Below are 17596 nucleotides of genomic sequence, written 5' to 3' on the forward strand. Positions count from 1 at the left end.
TACGTCTCTCTCTCTCTCTCTCTCTCTCTCTCTCTCTCTCTCTCTCTCTCTCTCTCTCATTCTCGTATCATCATCGCGCATTGTATCTCCATGAGACGCAAAAATTCATAAGGAGACGAGAATAATCGATCGATCACTTCCTTTCCATTGCACCTATCTCAACTCTGGTACTCGTAATTTTTTGCGCGTTGCACAATACCATCTATAATATATTTATATACCGAAAACTATCATTACAGTGTCAAGAATCTATAATTACCGAGAAACGAGATCACTTATGAATATTAATAGTTTTATGCCTACAAATTCTTTTCAGATCATATATAAATTGAATTTGAAAATTGATTTTGAAAATTTCAGTTGTTTATTGTTGTATTATCTGTGTTCTGCATCGCGAGCAGATTAAAAAATACGAAAAGATTTTTCTCCGTCCTTGTCTAAAAATCTAATTGAAAATTATAATTTATCCTTGATTCTCTTATACGTACAGTTAAATGATTTATATAATAACTGGAACAGGTTGTGACTTTATACAGTTTTAGTATTCTCAGTCAAGTTTTTATAACTCTTTTTCAATCAACAATCTTTATGAAATATAAGGTATTTCACGCGATTAGCATGAGACACAACAAGATTATTGCAGTTTATCTTGTAACAGTTGCATTGTAATTAAATATGATATCGAACAGTAAAAACTGAAATTAACATGCATTATGCGCTTGTAACTTATAAATATCAATGTTGATGTTAAAATATTGTTAAAGTAAAATCTGCTTAAAATCAAATGAGAAAATATCGTTATCTATTTGCATTTACTTAATTCGCAAAATCTTGATAAAAAAAAATCAATTTTCAATTGTCAGCTGAAGCGCCTGGAATTATAGATTGTCTGTATAATACTAATCTCATAAATAAATAGCATTTAATCAATTCAATTCATGAACGACCAATTTTCATTGTTTAGACAATAATAATGTTATGAAGGAAATGATTTTAGCTACTTTTTAAGAAATTAGCTAAACTATCTTTAATAATTTTAATATTAATACAAAATCTTTTAACACTGGAATACACATCGTCCGCTGATGATATCCTGCTAGCTCGAAATTACCAATTTTCTATTTGTTTTTGGTTAATGAAGAGTTATTTAAATATTATTTATATTATTAAAATTATTTCTTTTATATTAACATTTTTATATTCTATTGTATATTTAATATAAAAAAAGAAAAAAATTGAAATGACTCAAAATGGCACCATCGGCAATTTTCGTACATTAAAGAAAGTAAAAACAATTATAGTTTAATAAAATATGATGATGGATTATATGTAATAAGATAATCGTACCGACAGCGGGTGCTTTCCTTTTGATTTTGCGGGACCAGACCTCGAAGCAGTCCTCGAGTGCGAGGTTCCAGAACTTGTCGAAGGCGACCACGTATGCTTCCACATGTCCCCTTATGCCGTACGCGTTCCTCGTGTAGACCTTTGGCACAAAAAACGGTTGATTATTTCTTTTAGATCGCGACGAGTCCTCGTATTCCAGGTAAAGACGAGTCCTCGTGTTTGTCGAGGAAAGAGACGACAATCGGCATTTCCTCTTCACTTTCGATCATCATCACCAATGAATCGTTTGAATCGCGTCACCGAAATACGAAGTAACAAAGTTCAAACGTTACATTGTTAACTCTACATTACTCGTGTGAATTTTTTTAATGTAATTATTTGTGTGACACATTTGTTTTGACACTCCAATATCATATGTCAATTTTTATTGTTATACAATATTTGTGATGATTTACAATTAAATAAAGATTGATTATAAAGATAAATAAAGATTGAATATTCGATTGATATATATCCTTTAGACAAAGTAAATGCAAAATTTTTTTTAAATTGTGTTAAACAATTTGCGCTAAATACGTATGTAATGGATATGTTCCGTTTTTACGCGCTGTAAGCATCAGTTCATTCTTGTTGTCTATTAAATATTAAATAAGTGATGCTTACAAGTGCTGTAAACGCAAAATGGAATGTACCCAACGTGTGTGAATACAATGTGTATAAGTAGTATTCATTTTACTTAGCAAATATATACCTACGGCAGAAAAATCCTGAATTCCACGCGAGTAATGAATAAATCTATATCAGTTAGATTAGGATAATATATCACGTGAAATGAATCTATAAAGCTGAATCTTTTTTTTATCATTGAAGTTTCTTGCGAGGAGTTTCTAATTCGTATTTGACTTTGTGCAAACTGCCATGCGATGCAATTCAGTCAATTCTTTTTTCTTCATATCGCATATGCTCTGCATTCATTACACTTTTGTACGACTAACGAATTACGTAATCTAGAAACAACTAAAAGTATTACACTAATTACGATCATAATTATGAATACAATTAGTGTCAATTTTAATTGTTTCTGTCATCATACAATATATAATTATCAGCGCATTTGTAAACCAGTAGCGTTATTTATTTTGAATCCTAATCTCTTTTTTTCCTATTTTATTTCACAATGTTTTGTGAAATAAAATTTCAAAAATTCAAATTTCGATCTTTTTTTAGCCTAAATTGGAACTCACAAAACTCGAATTTCGGTATCGCTGCATATCGTATTTGGAGATAATACATAGAGAGAATGATAATATTCAGCATAATATTTTAATAAGATAAAATTCATTAAAAATACACGCACCCACACACACGCACGCACGCACGCACGCACGCACGCACGCACGCACGCACGCACGCATTGCGCCTGGTGAGAAAGGTCTGCGAGAAAAAGCGTTGCTTGCCGCATAGATACGGCCACAAGAGACAAGATAGTGGCCTGATACGCGGAAGTGTAGGCAACAAGGCCCCCTTCAATGTCTTTCGTGCTACAGTGCAAACATACGTGCCACAGCCAGCTTTGTCGCAATGAGAACTAATTGCGAGCCTCGGACTTGTGTACGTGTATGTCATCGCGAGTCATTGAGTCGCCAGTGATGTCCGCGAATTAACCAGAATCGATTCTAGGAGTTCTCAAGACCGACCGCCAACGAGGAGTCTGGTCTTCGCCGTTTCAAGGTGACAGAACTCGCGCGCGTCTTAGTCTTTCCGCGTGTTTTCGTTTTTATATGAATGATGATCTAATGGAGTCATTTTACCCATTTGTTCGTATAATCGTGAATTAATTTGACACAGCTTATTTTTCTGTTTTCACTTTGATTAAACGACTATATCTAATCATCAATTGTGGATATGATGGAAATATGATGTCATTAGAGTTAATCGTTGTTTTGGAATAACGACGATTTTGCGCGTTTGATGTATCAGGATTCTTGACCGTGGATTCAAGGATTTCATTGATCGAGAGATCGCGGCAATGAGATATTGAGGGCGATTCGGTGGCAAGATATGGATTCAATTAGACCGGAAAATTTCGGAAGTGCTCGAGGCTGCGATCTGATCGACTCGATTAAATTCTACATGAATTTTTGTCAAAATCCTTATGCAACGCGAGAAATTCTCTTGCATATTGTTTTTGCCATCTTCAAGCGGTCCTTAAATGTTGAAGATATTATTGTACAATTATTTTGTACAATATAGATCATCTACATTTCTTAATTATCTAAAAATTTAGCTAATACAGATCTGAAAATAATTTTGTTGGCCCGTCAAAATAATTACATAAGAAAATAATTACGTCTCAATCACGATGAGCAATGCTACAAAAAGTTTCGATATTCTAGCAATCAGTTTGAGTCCTACATAATTATTTTGATGGTTCAACAAAATTATTTACAGATCTGTATTTATAACGCGATACAAGGTGACTACAGAGTGTAGTTAAATTTTTAGATATTTCAGCAAAACTATCTTTTGTGAGGGGTCGCTTTAACTTTAGTGATTTTGTCATTTTAATTTATTTTTCAAAACAACGTAATTCTACATTATGTTATACACGCAAAACTGTTAGATGTGTAAATTGATTTTTTCTTCACATCAGCAATATACATGGATAATAAATCTCAGAGACGTTAGCTATCCGATTATTCAATCAACATAATCGAACGTCCCTCGCAATTTTTTTCTCAATGCATTTATATTCGCGACGAGATGAGTTTGAATGACTTGATATAAAGAAGAAAAAACCGCGTGCTTTCCTCGGCAATTTGAACGGTCGAAGGTCGAGTGATTGATTCGCTAAGATAAAATCTTCTTTCCGGATGCGTTCGAAGGTCATAGAAGATTAGGATCTGCCGTCGAGGACGATTTGAAAGATAACGCGAGTCTTAAGAAACGCGACGACGATGAAAGTTAATGCATTTAATTTAAGCTTGCGGAAGGAGGTTAATCGGGAACTTCATCCTTCTTGTTGAAGATATCCACTTCCGTTCGGCGGAAGCCCAATTAAATCAATTTGATTTTTATTTTTCATTATTCCATCTCATTGTTCTATTATTAGCCGTCCTTAGTGCGCGGCAGCGATCATTAAGCGCGCCGCGCTGCGAGAAATCATCGCATGCGATTAGATAAGTATGATGATGATTTATCAGCGTGCACATCATGCCGCAATTTTACAACTTTCCACGGGGACGGGCGTTCACTACCGGATTGATTGTACAACGTCTCGAGGACGTTGATTCTATACATAGTATTACAATTATTAGATGACAAGGATAGATCTCTCAGATTGTCATATTTAAAAATTGTTGTTCTTGAAAAATGTTTGGCTCTCAAAATTACAGCTTTGATTATAAGCCCTCCATAAATTAACATAAACATTCTAATGGAAAATAAATTTAAAAAATGATTTCATTGAAAAAAATATTTATTTTATAATAATTTTAGTATTTTATTAGTTCTTTTTTTGCTTATACCTTCTCTTTCAGTTACAAAATGAAATAAATTGAGGATTATTTTATTACATATATTAATCCTTTGCGGACGTCGAACACTGCGCAACACCATAATATTGTCAGTAAAAGTATTGTCTACATAACAAGTATTTTCTTCGTAAAATATTAATCTTATAAAATATAATCATATTTTTATTGTTTTATATGTATAAAGTATTGTATATTTACGACTCTAGCAATTAATTTCAAGGGAAATGAAATAGCAATTGAAAAACTTTTTTTTTAACGTTCCATGAAATTGTGTCTTTCAGAATAAAAGATTTTATATACAATGAGTAATAGTTTCCGAAAGATGTCGTACTCCAAATTGTATCCTCCCGAAAAAATAAAATTGACTGTATGTACTTAAAGTTCAAGGAATAAATTTTAGGGCAGCATTGTGCAGCAGTGCGACCCTGTTCCGACTCTCGTCTTGTGCAGTTGAATCGTTTGTCGTACGACAACATGTCAGGGACGTAAACAGAGATGGCTAGAGCACCCTGTTGGGTCACCATGGTTACTAGTGTTGACCCGAATGTTTTTCTTTCCTCCACGATCGTGTTTCTTCGACGAAGGGTGAGTCTCATCGCCCTTCGAATACTTCCTCGCTAAGGGTTTCGCGTATGTGTCACCCGGTTGCGAAAATGCGTCAGCCATGTATGTGTACACGTAGTGTTAGGGGTGTTAGGGATTGGATGGAAAAGAAATGAAGGGAAAAAACTGTGGAAAAGAAGAGCAGGCGAAGTGCTCCTTTTTAGGATTGCTTCTTTGGTTAGGATGTAAAGGATTAGGAAGGGCGTATTTTACACCTTGGGAAATTGCGATAGAAGAAAATATCTGTTTTGAAAAATATGTGTTTGAAAATGTACATTTTTTTACTAGAAGTGTAAAATAAACGAAAGATTGATGAAATGAGAGTAATTTAAGTCTTTGAATATAATAAATATAATTTTGATGAATTTCTACAACACAAGAGAATTATTTTTTAATCTGTGTAAAATTTCTAGAATCTAAAAAATCTATATAATTTAAAATCATCTTTATTTAATGAAAATTCGCGCTTTTTATTGAAAAAAAAATCGCCTGAGAGTTTTACAAAATGTATAAAATATCAATAATTAGGGAAAAAAATTAATCGATGACCTACCCTAACTCGGATTTTATTCTCCATGCATCCATGAAGCATTCCTAACGGGCCGAGGATCTTTTGCATTTTCGAGAGTACATCCTTTTGTTCACGTCTTCTTCTAGACACTGGTTCTGTAATAGTAAATTGTACTTTTAAACATTAACATCAAAATCATCAACATAAAAATCTGAAAAAATATTACTTAAAATCAATTTAATTACGTGTTGATTGATTAAAAAAACTTTTACATTTATTTTTAAATTAAACGAAAGTTTGGAACTTAAAACTTCAGAATTCCTTTAGATTTTAAATCGATTGTACCAATTTTGTAAACAAAAACAATACATCAAAATGTTCAAAAAGATCTATCTATGATACAATTTAATGAAATTTGATTCATGAATGTAACTTGATGATCGTAGATAAAGCTCATTGAAATAATTTATGATCAAAACGGGAATTTTCTTTAAATTGTCGTCGAAATATCGAACTTCAAAATCATTTTGTAATGTCGGTGTTTAATTACTTATTATTTACGTCAAATGATTTTATCATTTGTAAAATAAAAGTAAAAAGAAAGTGTATTGCTTTATTTGATACATGCATAATTCTTGTTAATTGCTCAATATTGAATATCATAAATACGTATTAATAATCAAGAAAAATTTCCTCAATAACAGATAATAACTTCACGGAAAGTTTCTTCATAAAAATAATAATTTCTGTACTACAAAGATACGTTAGACAATATCTAGAGAGACTATTTAGAGTAAAATATAATTAAAAATTAAAAATACTGAAATAAAATATGTTGCATTTTAACTTTTATATCATGAATAATGAGAAGTCATAATAATAATAAGAAAAATAATAACCGTAACAAGACACTATGTTATACTATAATATTAGTTTACTATACACTTGAATAATATCGGAGTATCGGAAATAGTCTCGAGACAGGCAGATTGCGGCGATGGATTTTTATGAGCCGCTGTAACATCGCGCTAATAAGAATTTATGCGGCTCTCTTGTGTCTCGCAGACTCGCTCGACAAATCATCGTTCATCCTTACGCGCGAAGAACGAAAAGTCGATAACATCGAGCGCGCGTCGTTCGAGCCTCCTCCAGCTTTTGCTCCTTTTTTTCCCGCCGACTACGAGACACCTTTTGCGACCGAGAGAGACAGCTTCATTAACCTCCATCGTCGTTCTCGTATACGCCTTATGCACAGTAAACTTTTTTTTTCGTTGAAGTAAATCAATCGGATCTACGATAAAAGCGTAATGTGTAACGCAAAGGAAGAAACTCAAGAAACACAACTTCGTTTGACATTTAGTACGTAATTTAGCGTTGTAAATCGAAAACCATAGTTGATTAAGTTAAATTAAGAAGTCGCTTGTTTTAATTTCTTATTAGAAAGTTTTTGTAATATCATTTATTCCAGATACGATGAACGTCAGGTTATCTTCTTCTTAACAACTAATTAAGAAAAGAATAATGTGACTTCACTGTATCCGGATTCACATTATTGCAAAAACTTCCTAATGTATAAAAATTATATATCGCTCCCTTATTTTAAAGATGTGGTATAACTAACAAAATTAAGTTTCCTAGAAAAGAGGAAAACCTATTTTTCAACTTGATAGAATTATTGGCTAATCATATAATATTAACAAAAAGAATTCTTAATCTGATCAAATATTATTTTTGTCATTCTCATTCCAACTCTTAAAAAATCATTTTTTTAAATTGATACAATTTTAACAATTTCTTCAAAAATCCTTTTTGAATATTTTTAACGATTTTTTATAAAATTAAATTAGTTCACTTTTGATGATTGATAAGGTAATATTTATTTAACTCATTATATGATAATGACTCGAAAATCATGTTTTTTTGAATTATCTCATTTTTTAAATAAGAGAATGGCATAACATAAATCCTTTCATATTAAATACTAGATATTGATACACTAAGAAAAAAACTTTATGTCTTCTATAAAACTGTTTAGTTTAGGCATTTTTTAACATCAAATATTTCAGTTTCTCTGATAATAGTAACAAAAATATTCATTTATACCAATTAAACAGTTTAGTTAATATGAACAATTTTTATTATTTTTATTATTTAAAAAATTGAAAAGTGTATTGAACAAAAGCAATTAATTTTTTATTATATAAACAAAATATTTGATTATTATTAAAAAATGCTAGTTTTATTGAAGGCACTAAATGTATAGTCCTTGCTTTTGCTCAATATCATATAAATATCGAGACAGATTATCGCTTATTTTTCGATCAATATTAAATAAAGCTTTTTTTGAAATAATCTACTTCATCAATTTCATCGAGTAGAAAAAAAATGGATATTTTATTCCCAATAAAACACCTACGTAAACACTTTTTTTGGATGGTATGGGCAAAAAAAAATGATTTAAAATTTCTTGAAAATATCTGTTTCCGAATCTCTTCTTTATATATAAGTATAAAAGTTTTTTTTAGCGATTTACGGATCAGGAGAGACTTGAGACGCGATAGACTCGACCCTGGTGGACGATCGCGCGCGGAAAGAGGAACGCGGAGCTGTAGAGTTACGTAAAGTCACGGGGCTGTGCGGTGCGGCGAGTGCACCTATTTTCTCCGTGTGCGCGCGCCCGACGCTCGCATATGAGCGTGCGAACGGTGCAGCAGCAGCGCCAGCAGCGAGCGCGATGCGTCGAACGAGAGCTGCGGGTGCGCGCGCGCGCGCTCGCGAGATCGACGGTGCCAATTGGCTTTCTCTGATAACTTTCATCCGTCTAAAGGGGCTCGCTTGCGGCCGCTCGCTCCGCTTCTTTTCCACCTTTCTTTGTTCCTTTCGATGTGCACTTTCACTATCGCGCGATTCACTATTGCCACTATTGCGCCGAGGCGGCCTAGCATCGCGACGTCGATCGAGGACGAGAAGGATCGGCGACAACACGATCCGCGTGTGGTCGTCCTGGTTTCGTACGTTCACCCGTAATTAAATCGCGAGGATTGTACGTTGTATCTTTTTTTGTAGATATAACAATTAATATAGGAAATTGCCTTTTTTAAAAAATCAAACACATACATTCTTAAATTCATAATGTCAATTATACTCAATTTGAATTATAATAATTTGAGTTATAATAATTTTTATGGATCGTCACTGCTTCTATGAATATGATAATTTAATTGAAACAATGGAGTTAAATTTATAGCACACGATGGCCATTTTTTCCTTCTGGATTGTTTGCATTTTTGTAAACTATTAGAATTGTATCACACAGAACAGTAGAATATTTAGTAATTTATGTATTTAAATGCAAGCGATCCGACGAGAAAAATATATTGTGTGCTATAAGCTTTAAATAACTTAACTCAAGAAAATGTAAATATATTAAATTTGACTTAAAAAAATTTAGTTTATTATTTATAAACTAAAGTGCATACATTAATATGTATGTTATTTTAGAACTAATCGTAGAAATAGATAGATTTATATTTTAATACACATGGAAGTTAAAATAACAAAATGTTATTTCTTTAACTCAAGAGAGAGGTTACTATTGCTTCTTTAGTATCTAATAGTGTATAAACGCAAATATTTCAAAATATTGAGACAAAATCAGGTAATCGATTGAGTATCTTAAAATGAGGTGAAAATAACAAAAGTGAACAAATTCACTAGATATTGATCAATTAAATTGTGAATATTCTAGTAAATTTGCTCGCTTTTGTAATTCTCACTTCATTTCGATATACACAATCGACTCCCTGGGTGCAACGGATACTTTGGTGCCATTCTATAATATATCGTTTTGTCCCTTATTTTTATCACTTTGTACTTATCACATTAGATATTGTGAAAAATATACCATATAAAAATGAACATACTATGACACATTTTTTAAAAAACAAAGTAAGAAGAGGGCTGAGTAAAATAGACATTTTTGTAAAATTCAAAATTATATTAATATAATTACTTTTTTTTAATCAAAACGTCAGACACCAAGAAATATAATAGTAACAAGCAAATGTATGTATCTTTATTAATAATAAATAAAAAAGTTGTAGCATAGAGCCAAGTAAAAGAAATCTCGAGTATGCCACACTAGGAATGACACCGAAAAATAATGTATCTACACTGCACACACTGAATTCGCGTTCTACAAAATATTTCTCAGAGTATCTTCTAATAGCAGAAGAAAAGCATAGCTTCTCAAAAATTATTTTTAAACAAGAAACGTTCCAAAACATTGCTGAAATGTTTCTTGCTTAATGGGTTATAACCTAATGAGAAAAAAATGTTTTATTTAATTTAATTTTAATGGATAAATCAAGCTCGTCGTGGGAAAAAAATGTATAGGAGGAGCGAGGAGGAAGGATATGGAGAGAATCGAGAAAAAGCACATGCCGCGGAATAAGTCCACCTCCGACCTTCCGGCCGTTTTTCCTCTCGCGAGCTTCTTCGTTTCTCGTTCTGATCTTCCTTCCTTCGTGCACGTATGTGTGTGCAGGAGATAGCGCAGCCCAAGTGTGCAGAGCGTTCACGTTTGCGTGAACCGCGTTGCAGGGAACCGTTAGGATCGCAACCGCGCGCGCGGCCGCGAGGGGAGGAACGCGAAACGGTGACTTTATCGTCCCTTCTCTGGGCAGGGTGAGCCATGGAGGTGTCCGTCGTTCCGTACCTCGCCTTGCACGTTCGTTAACCCCTTAAGGCGGCATGATACTCGGGCTAGCGTATATATAGGGTGTTCGATAATAGACACGTTCGTTAGATTATCAAGCTGATTGTTATATCTAGCTGATTGTTGAGGAAATGACGAAATGGTGTTTTTTGAAAAGATACATCGTTTATTCGCTACAATAATGACATAACTAAAAAATTATTATACATTTTTCGATTGTTTGTGAAAAAAAAAGAACGGAAACAAAGAAAAAAGAAAAATATATATATATTTTAAAAGGGGTTTAAAAAGCATAATTTTATTCCTTTATAATCAATTATCATATCAAAATTACATTTTAAAATTAATAATAAAATTTTAATGATTTAAAACATTCACATTTATTTTCTGGAAAGCTTTCTTGTTTTTTAAGTTGAGTCGTTGTTATAGTAAATGAGCGATATATTATAGATGCGATTTGAAACAAGAAAACTTCAGGAAAAATTGAAAGCTTCAGAGGTGCAAATGAATAATGAAAGCTTTGGCGTTTACTGTTTATTTTAAATAGACATTGCTTTATCTCTCTTTCAGAATTATCATATGCTTATTCCAATATTAATTTTTCCTAAATTTGCCAAATTATTTGTTTGATTCTTGTTAAAAAACGAGGCTTAATTTATCAGCAATTCATTTTTTTGTCGTGGCGTGGAATTGAAACCTTGATGCATAATTTGATGAGTAATTAACTGTTCAATATTAGTGCGGTTATGTCATCATCATAAAATATGAAGTGTATGATTCTTGTAAATATTATTTTGAGGTGACGAAGGATAATAATACGCATACATATTTTGATCGCATTATTTAAATTATTTTAATATATTGAAATTCGAAGATCATATTCGTCGCGAATTATCGTGGAGTGAAAAATATTGCAAAGTCATCGCTTAGATTATATGTATATGAAGACATTGGCTTTAGCATGCATCATAATATCGATTTTGAAAGAAGACCTTCGAACGTATTATTTTTCAAAGACAATGATCTGCCGCTTTCAATATTGTTATTATAATTTATGCAAAGTTTGCGCAAAAAACTTCGTTATCGCAATAAACGAAGCCAAGTGTTCTTCAAGTGTAATCATTATGAAATATCAACGATTAATATTTTGACTTTAATAATTTGCAACAAATATTAACGAAATTCTTCCTATTTGTATTTAATATTATGATATTTGGAAAAGATATGTCTGTTATCAGCATATAAATTGCATAAACATACATTTGATACATTGTTTTAGCAATCCTTTTCATAGTTTGTAATCACAATATGCAATTCACCTTCAAGTCGAACGAAATATTTTGTGAGTGATAATTACAAGTTTATAGGATTATGAAAATCAGAAAAAAAATTAAAAGAATTAAAAAACTGACAATAACTAATAACATTTAAAATTCCTCATTGAGCTAGATACTAAGGAGATTAAAAATTTATTCGATCTGCAGAGTATTATAAATTTTTTAATGTAATTATATGTATGCATACATGTATGTATCTATAATAGTAATTATTGATATATGCACACACACACACACACACACACACACACACACACACACACACACACACACACACACACACACACACACACACACACACACACACACACACACACAAACATGGTGTTTGGAAAATCATGATAAATCTTTCGCATAGGAATAGACTAAACTGAGAAAATAAGTTTTCTATCATTTTGCAATTTTCGCAATAGTTCATATTAATTGTTAAAAATTGCCGAAAATTTGGTTTTCAATAATTTATTACTCAAATACTATCAATTTTACAAAAAAACTGCAAGAGACAAAAATTGTTTATTTTTTTTTCATGGAGCTCTAAGAATGTTTTAAGAATTTTTTCAGCATTTTTTAATACTGTATTTTCTCATGTTGGTAAAAATGAGAAAATGCAATATTAAAAAGTTGATAAAAAATTTTGAAAAAATTCGTAGAGTTTTATGAGAAGAAAATAAATAATTTTCGTCTCTTACAATTTTTCTATAAAGTTGACAATATTTGAGTAAAAAATTATTGAAAATTAATTTTCGGTAATTTTTTAGCAATTAATATCTTGTTAATTATTGTGAAAATTGCAAAATGGTAGAGAACTTTTCTTTTCAATTTAGTCCATTCTACCCTTATGCGAAAGATTTATCATTATTTTTCAAACACTCTGTGTATATATATATATATATATATACACATATATGTATATATATATACAGTATGTAATATAAGCAAGAATTGATTTCTGGGAAGCATTTGGGTTACGAAACATCAATGAAACGTAAGCGTGAGCTTTGATCATGTTATAATTATAATTTAATTTTCGTTGAAAATCTTCTGCGAAGAACTGAAAGTATTTCTACTATTAACAAAATGTTAATATTCAACGCCAGTTTTCATTATCTTCCTTATTGAGATAAATGAATGATAGATTTTAGAAAATAAATAATAAATGGAAGTTATGGAAAACGGATATTTTTATATTTATTTTATTTCAAAAAGAGTTTGATAGAATTTTAATTGCCAAGATGTTGAAACTTTGAAATTACGAATGAAAAATTAGTTCTTACAGAAATAGATATCGATTAAATTTATTGTACAGCCTTTCCTATTTATTTATCGAGTATACTAGGAGAAATTCTCTCTCTCTCTCTCTCTCTCTCTCTCTCTCTCTTTCTTTCTTTCTCTTTCTCTTTGACGATCAAAGGCACGCTCGAGATTTTCCGACCTCCCGATTGTTCGGCCGCGTGATGCGCGACGCGTATAAAAAGGGCCTGCTAACATCTGTGCGGCATGTCTCGCGTGTTGTTCACCTGCGAAAATGTTGGCGCGGGTGCGTGCGAAGGAGCAGTTGGGTATCAAGCCCGAACTCGAGGAGAAGAGGAGTCCGCGCGGGTCGCAGGTGGGTACGACGGCCCTCATAGAATGTTTGCGGGCGCGGGACAAGTGGGGCCCTCTCTCCTTCTGTGTACACTGTTGAGAACGAAATATCGCGAGGTGAGGGACCAGGGCGAGCTGCAGAGTTGGCGAGGTACAGGCGAGAGAGGAGTAGAGCGCGGTTTGTACCCGCGGATGATCCCCAGGTTGAGTCGCGCTGAGTTCAATGTCCTGTCGGGCAGCGCACCCGAGAGCCGAGGCAGGCAGGCAGGCGAGCAGCCACCAGACCTCTCCACACGTACACACGTACACGTGTACATAGCCGCGCACACGTTTCCGCGAGATCGCACACGGCCGCGCGCTCCGCCGTGCCGCGCCGTTGCGTACGCCGCGCGCAATATACGGGGTGTCCCATAGCTACCGATACGTATTTTCAAGAGAAAAAATCGGAGAATCAATGTAGAAAGAGTACAAATTTTTTCGACATCTCGAATATCTCAATGTGTCCTATTTAAATTATAAATGGCACAAGAAAACAAAAGATTTTATAGAGTTAAATTATCTGATTTACTTCGTAAAGTGGAATTGATGAAGAAATCTCGTCGTTCAGTACATTTTCTTTTCTGATGATTCGAATTCGCGAGACACTTAATTATCTAATTGTTCCTCTTCCGGAATTGCGAAGATGCGAAGAAGCGTGAGATTCAGTTGAATAATTACTGACTAAGAACGTAAATTTATCTATTTTATTTCGAGAGAAAGTGCCTGACTTGTAAGGCACATTGTATACTCGAATATGACCAAGTACGCTGGTCGGTTCGCCGCAGTTTGCTTTACGCGAACTAGTCGTAGGTACTGTTATTTCTGCGACGAAGCCCTTCGATTCTCTTTCCCTCCTCTGACTCCTCCTCGTCCACGCGATGTTCCTTTCTTCGCAGATCCTCATGGCCAAGGAAGTCACACCGACGGTCACGCGATTGTTCGGAACTCGGAACTCGTTTTCAGAAGGTGATTATGACAGTTTGGCGAGATCACTTTTTTATCTTCAAAAGGCAGATCGAGAGAAAAAAAAATAAATAAAACAATAATTCTCGAATATTCGATATTTTTTGAATCTCTTCATGCTTTGACAAAATAAGGTAACTTCATATTTATTTATAAAAATAAAAAAATCGGTAGGTAAAATAAAAAAATAAAAAATTCAAATGTGGGCTCTATATATATATAGAAAATTCATTGAAAAAAATCACAGTGCTTGTTATTTTTCTAATGTATTTTTATAAAATCTTATCATGTAGTTTTAAGAATCTACGATTTATTGATAGAAAATAACGCTTAAACTTAAAAATTTTTGAATTATTTCTTTCATACTAATTAAAAATTGCATAAAATAAATATTTTTCTCTCAAATTTTGAGTTAGAAGTATAATCTTATATATAATGTACCTTATTATTGCCTTAAAATTGGATAATAAAAATGATATTTGGGGATATTTCTCTTTCGATCGCGACATTAAAAATTCGATCAACCGATCTATTTAAATTTGCGAAGAATTAGAGAAATTTTTTCGACTCGATCGTAAATCTGAGAAAGAGGAGGCTGTGAATTTTGATCTGTGCCATAAACACATAAAGTAATTGAACGGATCAAGTAATAAAGTACTCGACAACGAGAGACCACGTTTGGAAGGCGAGTTGTCGGGATTCCAGCGGCGAATCTTTCCCGGCCTTTCTCGACCGAAGAAAGGAGAAATCACTCTTACCCCGAGAAGGTCGGATGGAGCGCGTGAACGCGAATGCCGATGTGGGGAAAAAGTCCTCGGTGCGGCTACGATTTATCGCTTCTGGATCCTCAATGTCGATCGAGCGGACGTAGTATGAAAATTGTGTCTCTAATCTTTGTTATGTCAATTGTCAAACGACGATCCCTAGAGCCAACTACTGAAGAAAGTCTTCCTACAAAAATGCTGCAACGTATGCTTTGCCAGAGGACGCACTTTGCCCTAAATGATGAGTTCTTGTTTTATGCTTTTACGATCGGCTTACTTTCCATTAAGCCGACTTTACACGATCCGGTAAAGTGTAATTATCGCGCGAACTCGATCCTTAGATGTTCGGAGCGGAACCGTCAAAAGTTCAACCTTGCATTCGCGAATAATCTTGGCCGAACATCTATCGATTTTAACGCTTTTAGCTTCCCTGATAATTTGATTGCGCAACTACGATATTTTTGCCGTCGTATTTTTAGCACAAATATAACAAAAATGTAAATACGAAGTTTAACTCAAAACTGAATTTTATTTTAACTCTCCGCATCTATAATCTGAGCTACTGGCTTTTGTCTAGTTCAAATTTTTTTTACTGTTTTAAAAATTTTTTTTACTGTTTTAGGTTTTCGAAAAAAATGTGTAAAAATTCAGGGATATATTTTTCATCATTACATTATTATAGATATTATAAAATATAAGATATTTTAGGAAGAGATATCAAATATCCTTCCTAATTTCTTCATTTCGGGAAAATTTGAAAGTAAAATTTTGTTTGTTTGTGTCATAAAAAACACAGATTGTAAACGCATACGGAAAGGAAGATTTTGCTCAAGTATCTAAAAATTTACAGATCTAAAAATAATTTTGTTAGATTATAAAATAATTACGTAAAAATTGCAAGCATAATAAGCAATATGCAAAAGTTTTGATATTCTAATCAGTTTGAACGTCCTATATTATTATTTTAATAATCTAACAAAATTATTTTCAGATTTATATTTAGTTAAATTTTTAGATAATTAAGCAAAACCGTACTTTCCGTGCAAGATTAACTATATCGTGACATATAAAAAATTAGATAATTATAAACAAAAACAAAGTATCTTATGATTAGTTTTTCGCAAGAGTAAATATAAGTGTGGTCGAAGCCATATTAAGGGTTGCACTTTTACGTGTAAAATATAATATAATCTACATCTACAATAAACTATGTTTTATGTATCAACTGTGTAAATAATCTATGGATCAGATGGAAGTATCATGGAAGCTTGTATTTTTTGTTGCATTAGACTATATTAGAGTTATACTCGTATTATGTTGCACTAGACTATATTAAGGTTTACATCTCTCTTATATTAATCATAAAACTTAATTACTTTTTTCTATATTGTGTTATCCAATTTATAATAATTTACATATCTTACTGCTTATATTGCCTATATTAAAAAGATTCGTGTAACTTTAACGTAAATAATAAAAATTCTATATGTATAATCTTGAAATATACGATATAGAGAGCTCTGATCGAGACACACCAATATTAGACATATTAAAATATCAAATCTCTCGAACAATCAGATATCAAAGTTTTAGAATTTTATACGTTTAGAAAATCATAATAGTGAATAGGTTCAATGATAACGAAATAAGATTTATAATTCGAATCTGCTCACGTTCTTGCATTCGGGATTGGTAGTGAGACCAAAGCATGAAACTACGGTACTACAGATTATAAAAAAGCGAGAGCGCCGCTGTCGATTCGGCGTACTCGATAGTCATCTGTTATGTTACGTTGAGATAGGTCGGCACGACGGCAGCGGCGGCGGCGGCGGATACGATATGTACACGAACACGGTGCCGAGAAATTGGATCGTTCATTCTACCGGGTGGCGCATGGAGCAGGGACTTAGGCAGCATGGGTTCTGAATGTTCCGATGGTATCGCGCGAATGCGGAAACCGGAAGGATTGAAGCGGACTCCCCGAAGCTTGATGAGCCGAGACCGCGCATTCACGCCGCAGGAGTTGCGTTCGTAGGAACTTGCGAAGAAATGAAAAAAGAGAGTAGGAAGAGGGGGAAAGAGTAAAGAGTAATGTCAGTGTAGGAAAAACGCGTGCGCTCGGGCGCCGCGACGCGCGTAAATGTTGCGCAATGCCGCGCGAGAGAGAATCGCGGAGAAAACATCGACGAGAATTC

At 33.3% G+C, this 17596-nt stretch overlaps 1 protein-coding gene across 1 annotated transcript in view; it reads right to left on the bottom strand.

Annotated features, from left to right (window-relative positions):
- Nucleotides 1–17596, bottom strand: part of LOC105620488 (U7 snRNA-associated Sm-like protein LSm11) — a 41929-nt gene that overhangs the window by 12250 nt on the left and 12083 nt on the right. Inside the window, exons 3-4 of the mRNA XM_012201980.1 lie at nucleotides 6040–6152; nucleotides 1348–1486 (exon numbers count right to left, since the gene is read on the bottom strand). Coding sequence (XP_012057370.1) covers nucleotides 1348–1486; nucleotides 6040–6152 — 252 coding nt within the window. The remainder of the gene's footprint in view (nucleotides 1–1347; nucleotides 1487–6039; nucleotides 6153–17596) is intronic.

This window comes from Atta cephalotes (genome assembly GCF_000143395.1).
Source record: "Atta cephalotes unplaced genomic scaffold scaffold00027, whole genome shotgun sequence".
Lineage (NCBI taxonomy): Eukaryota > Metazoa > Arthropoda > Insecta > Hymenoptera > Formicidae > Atta > Atta cephalotes.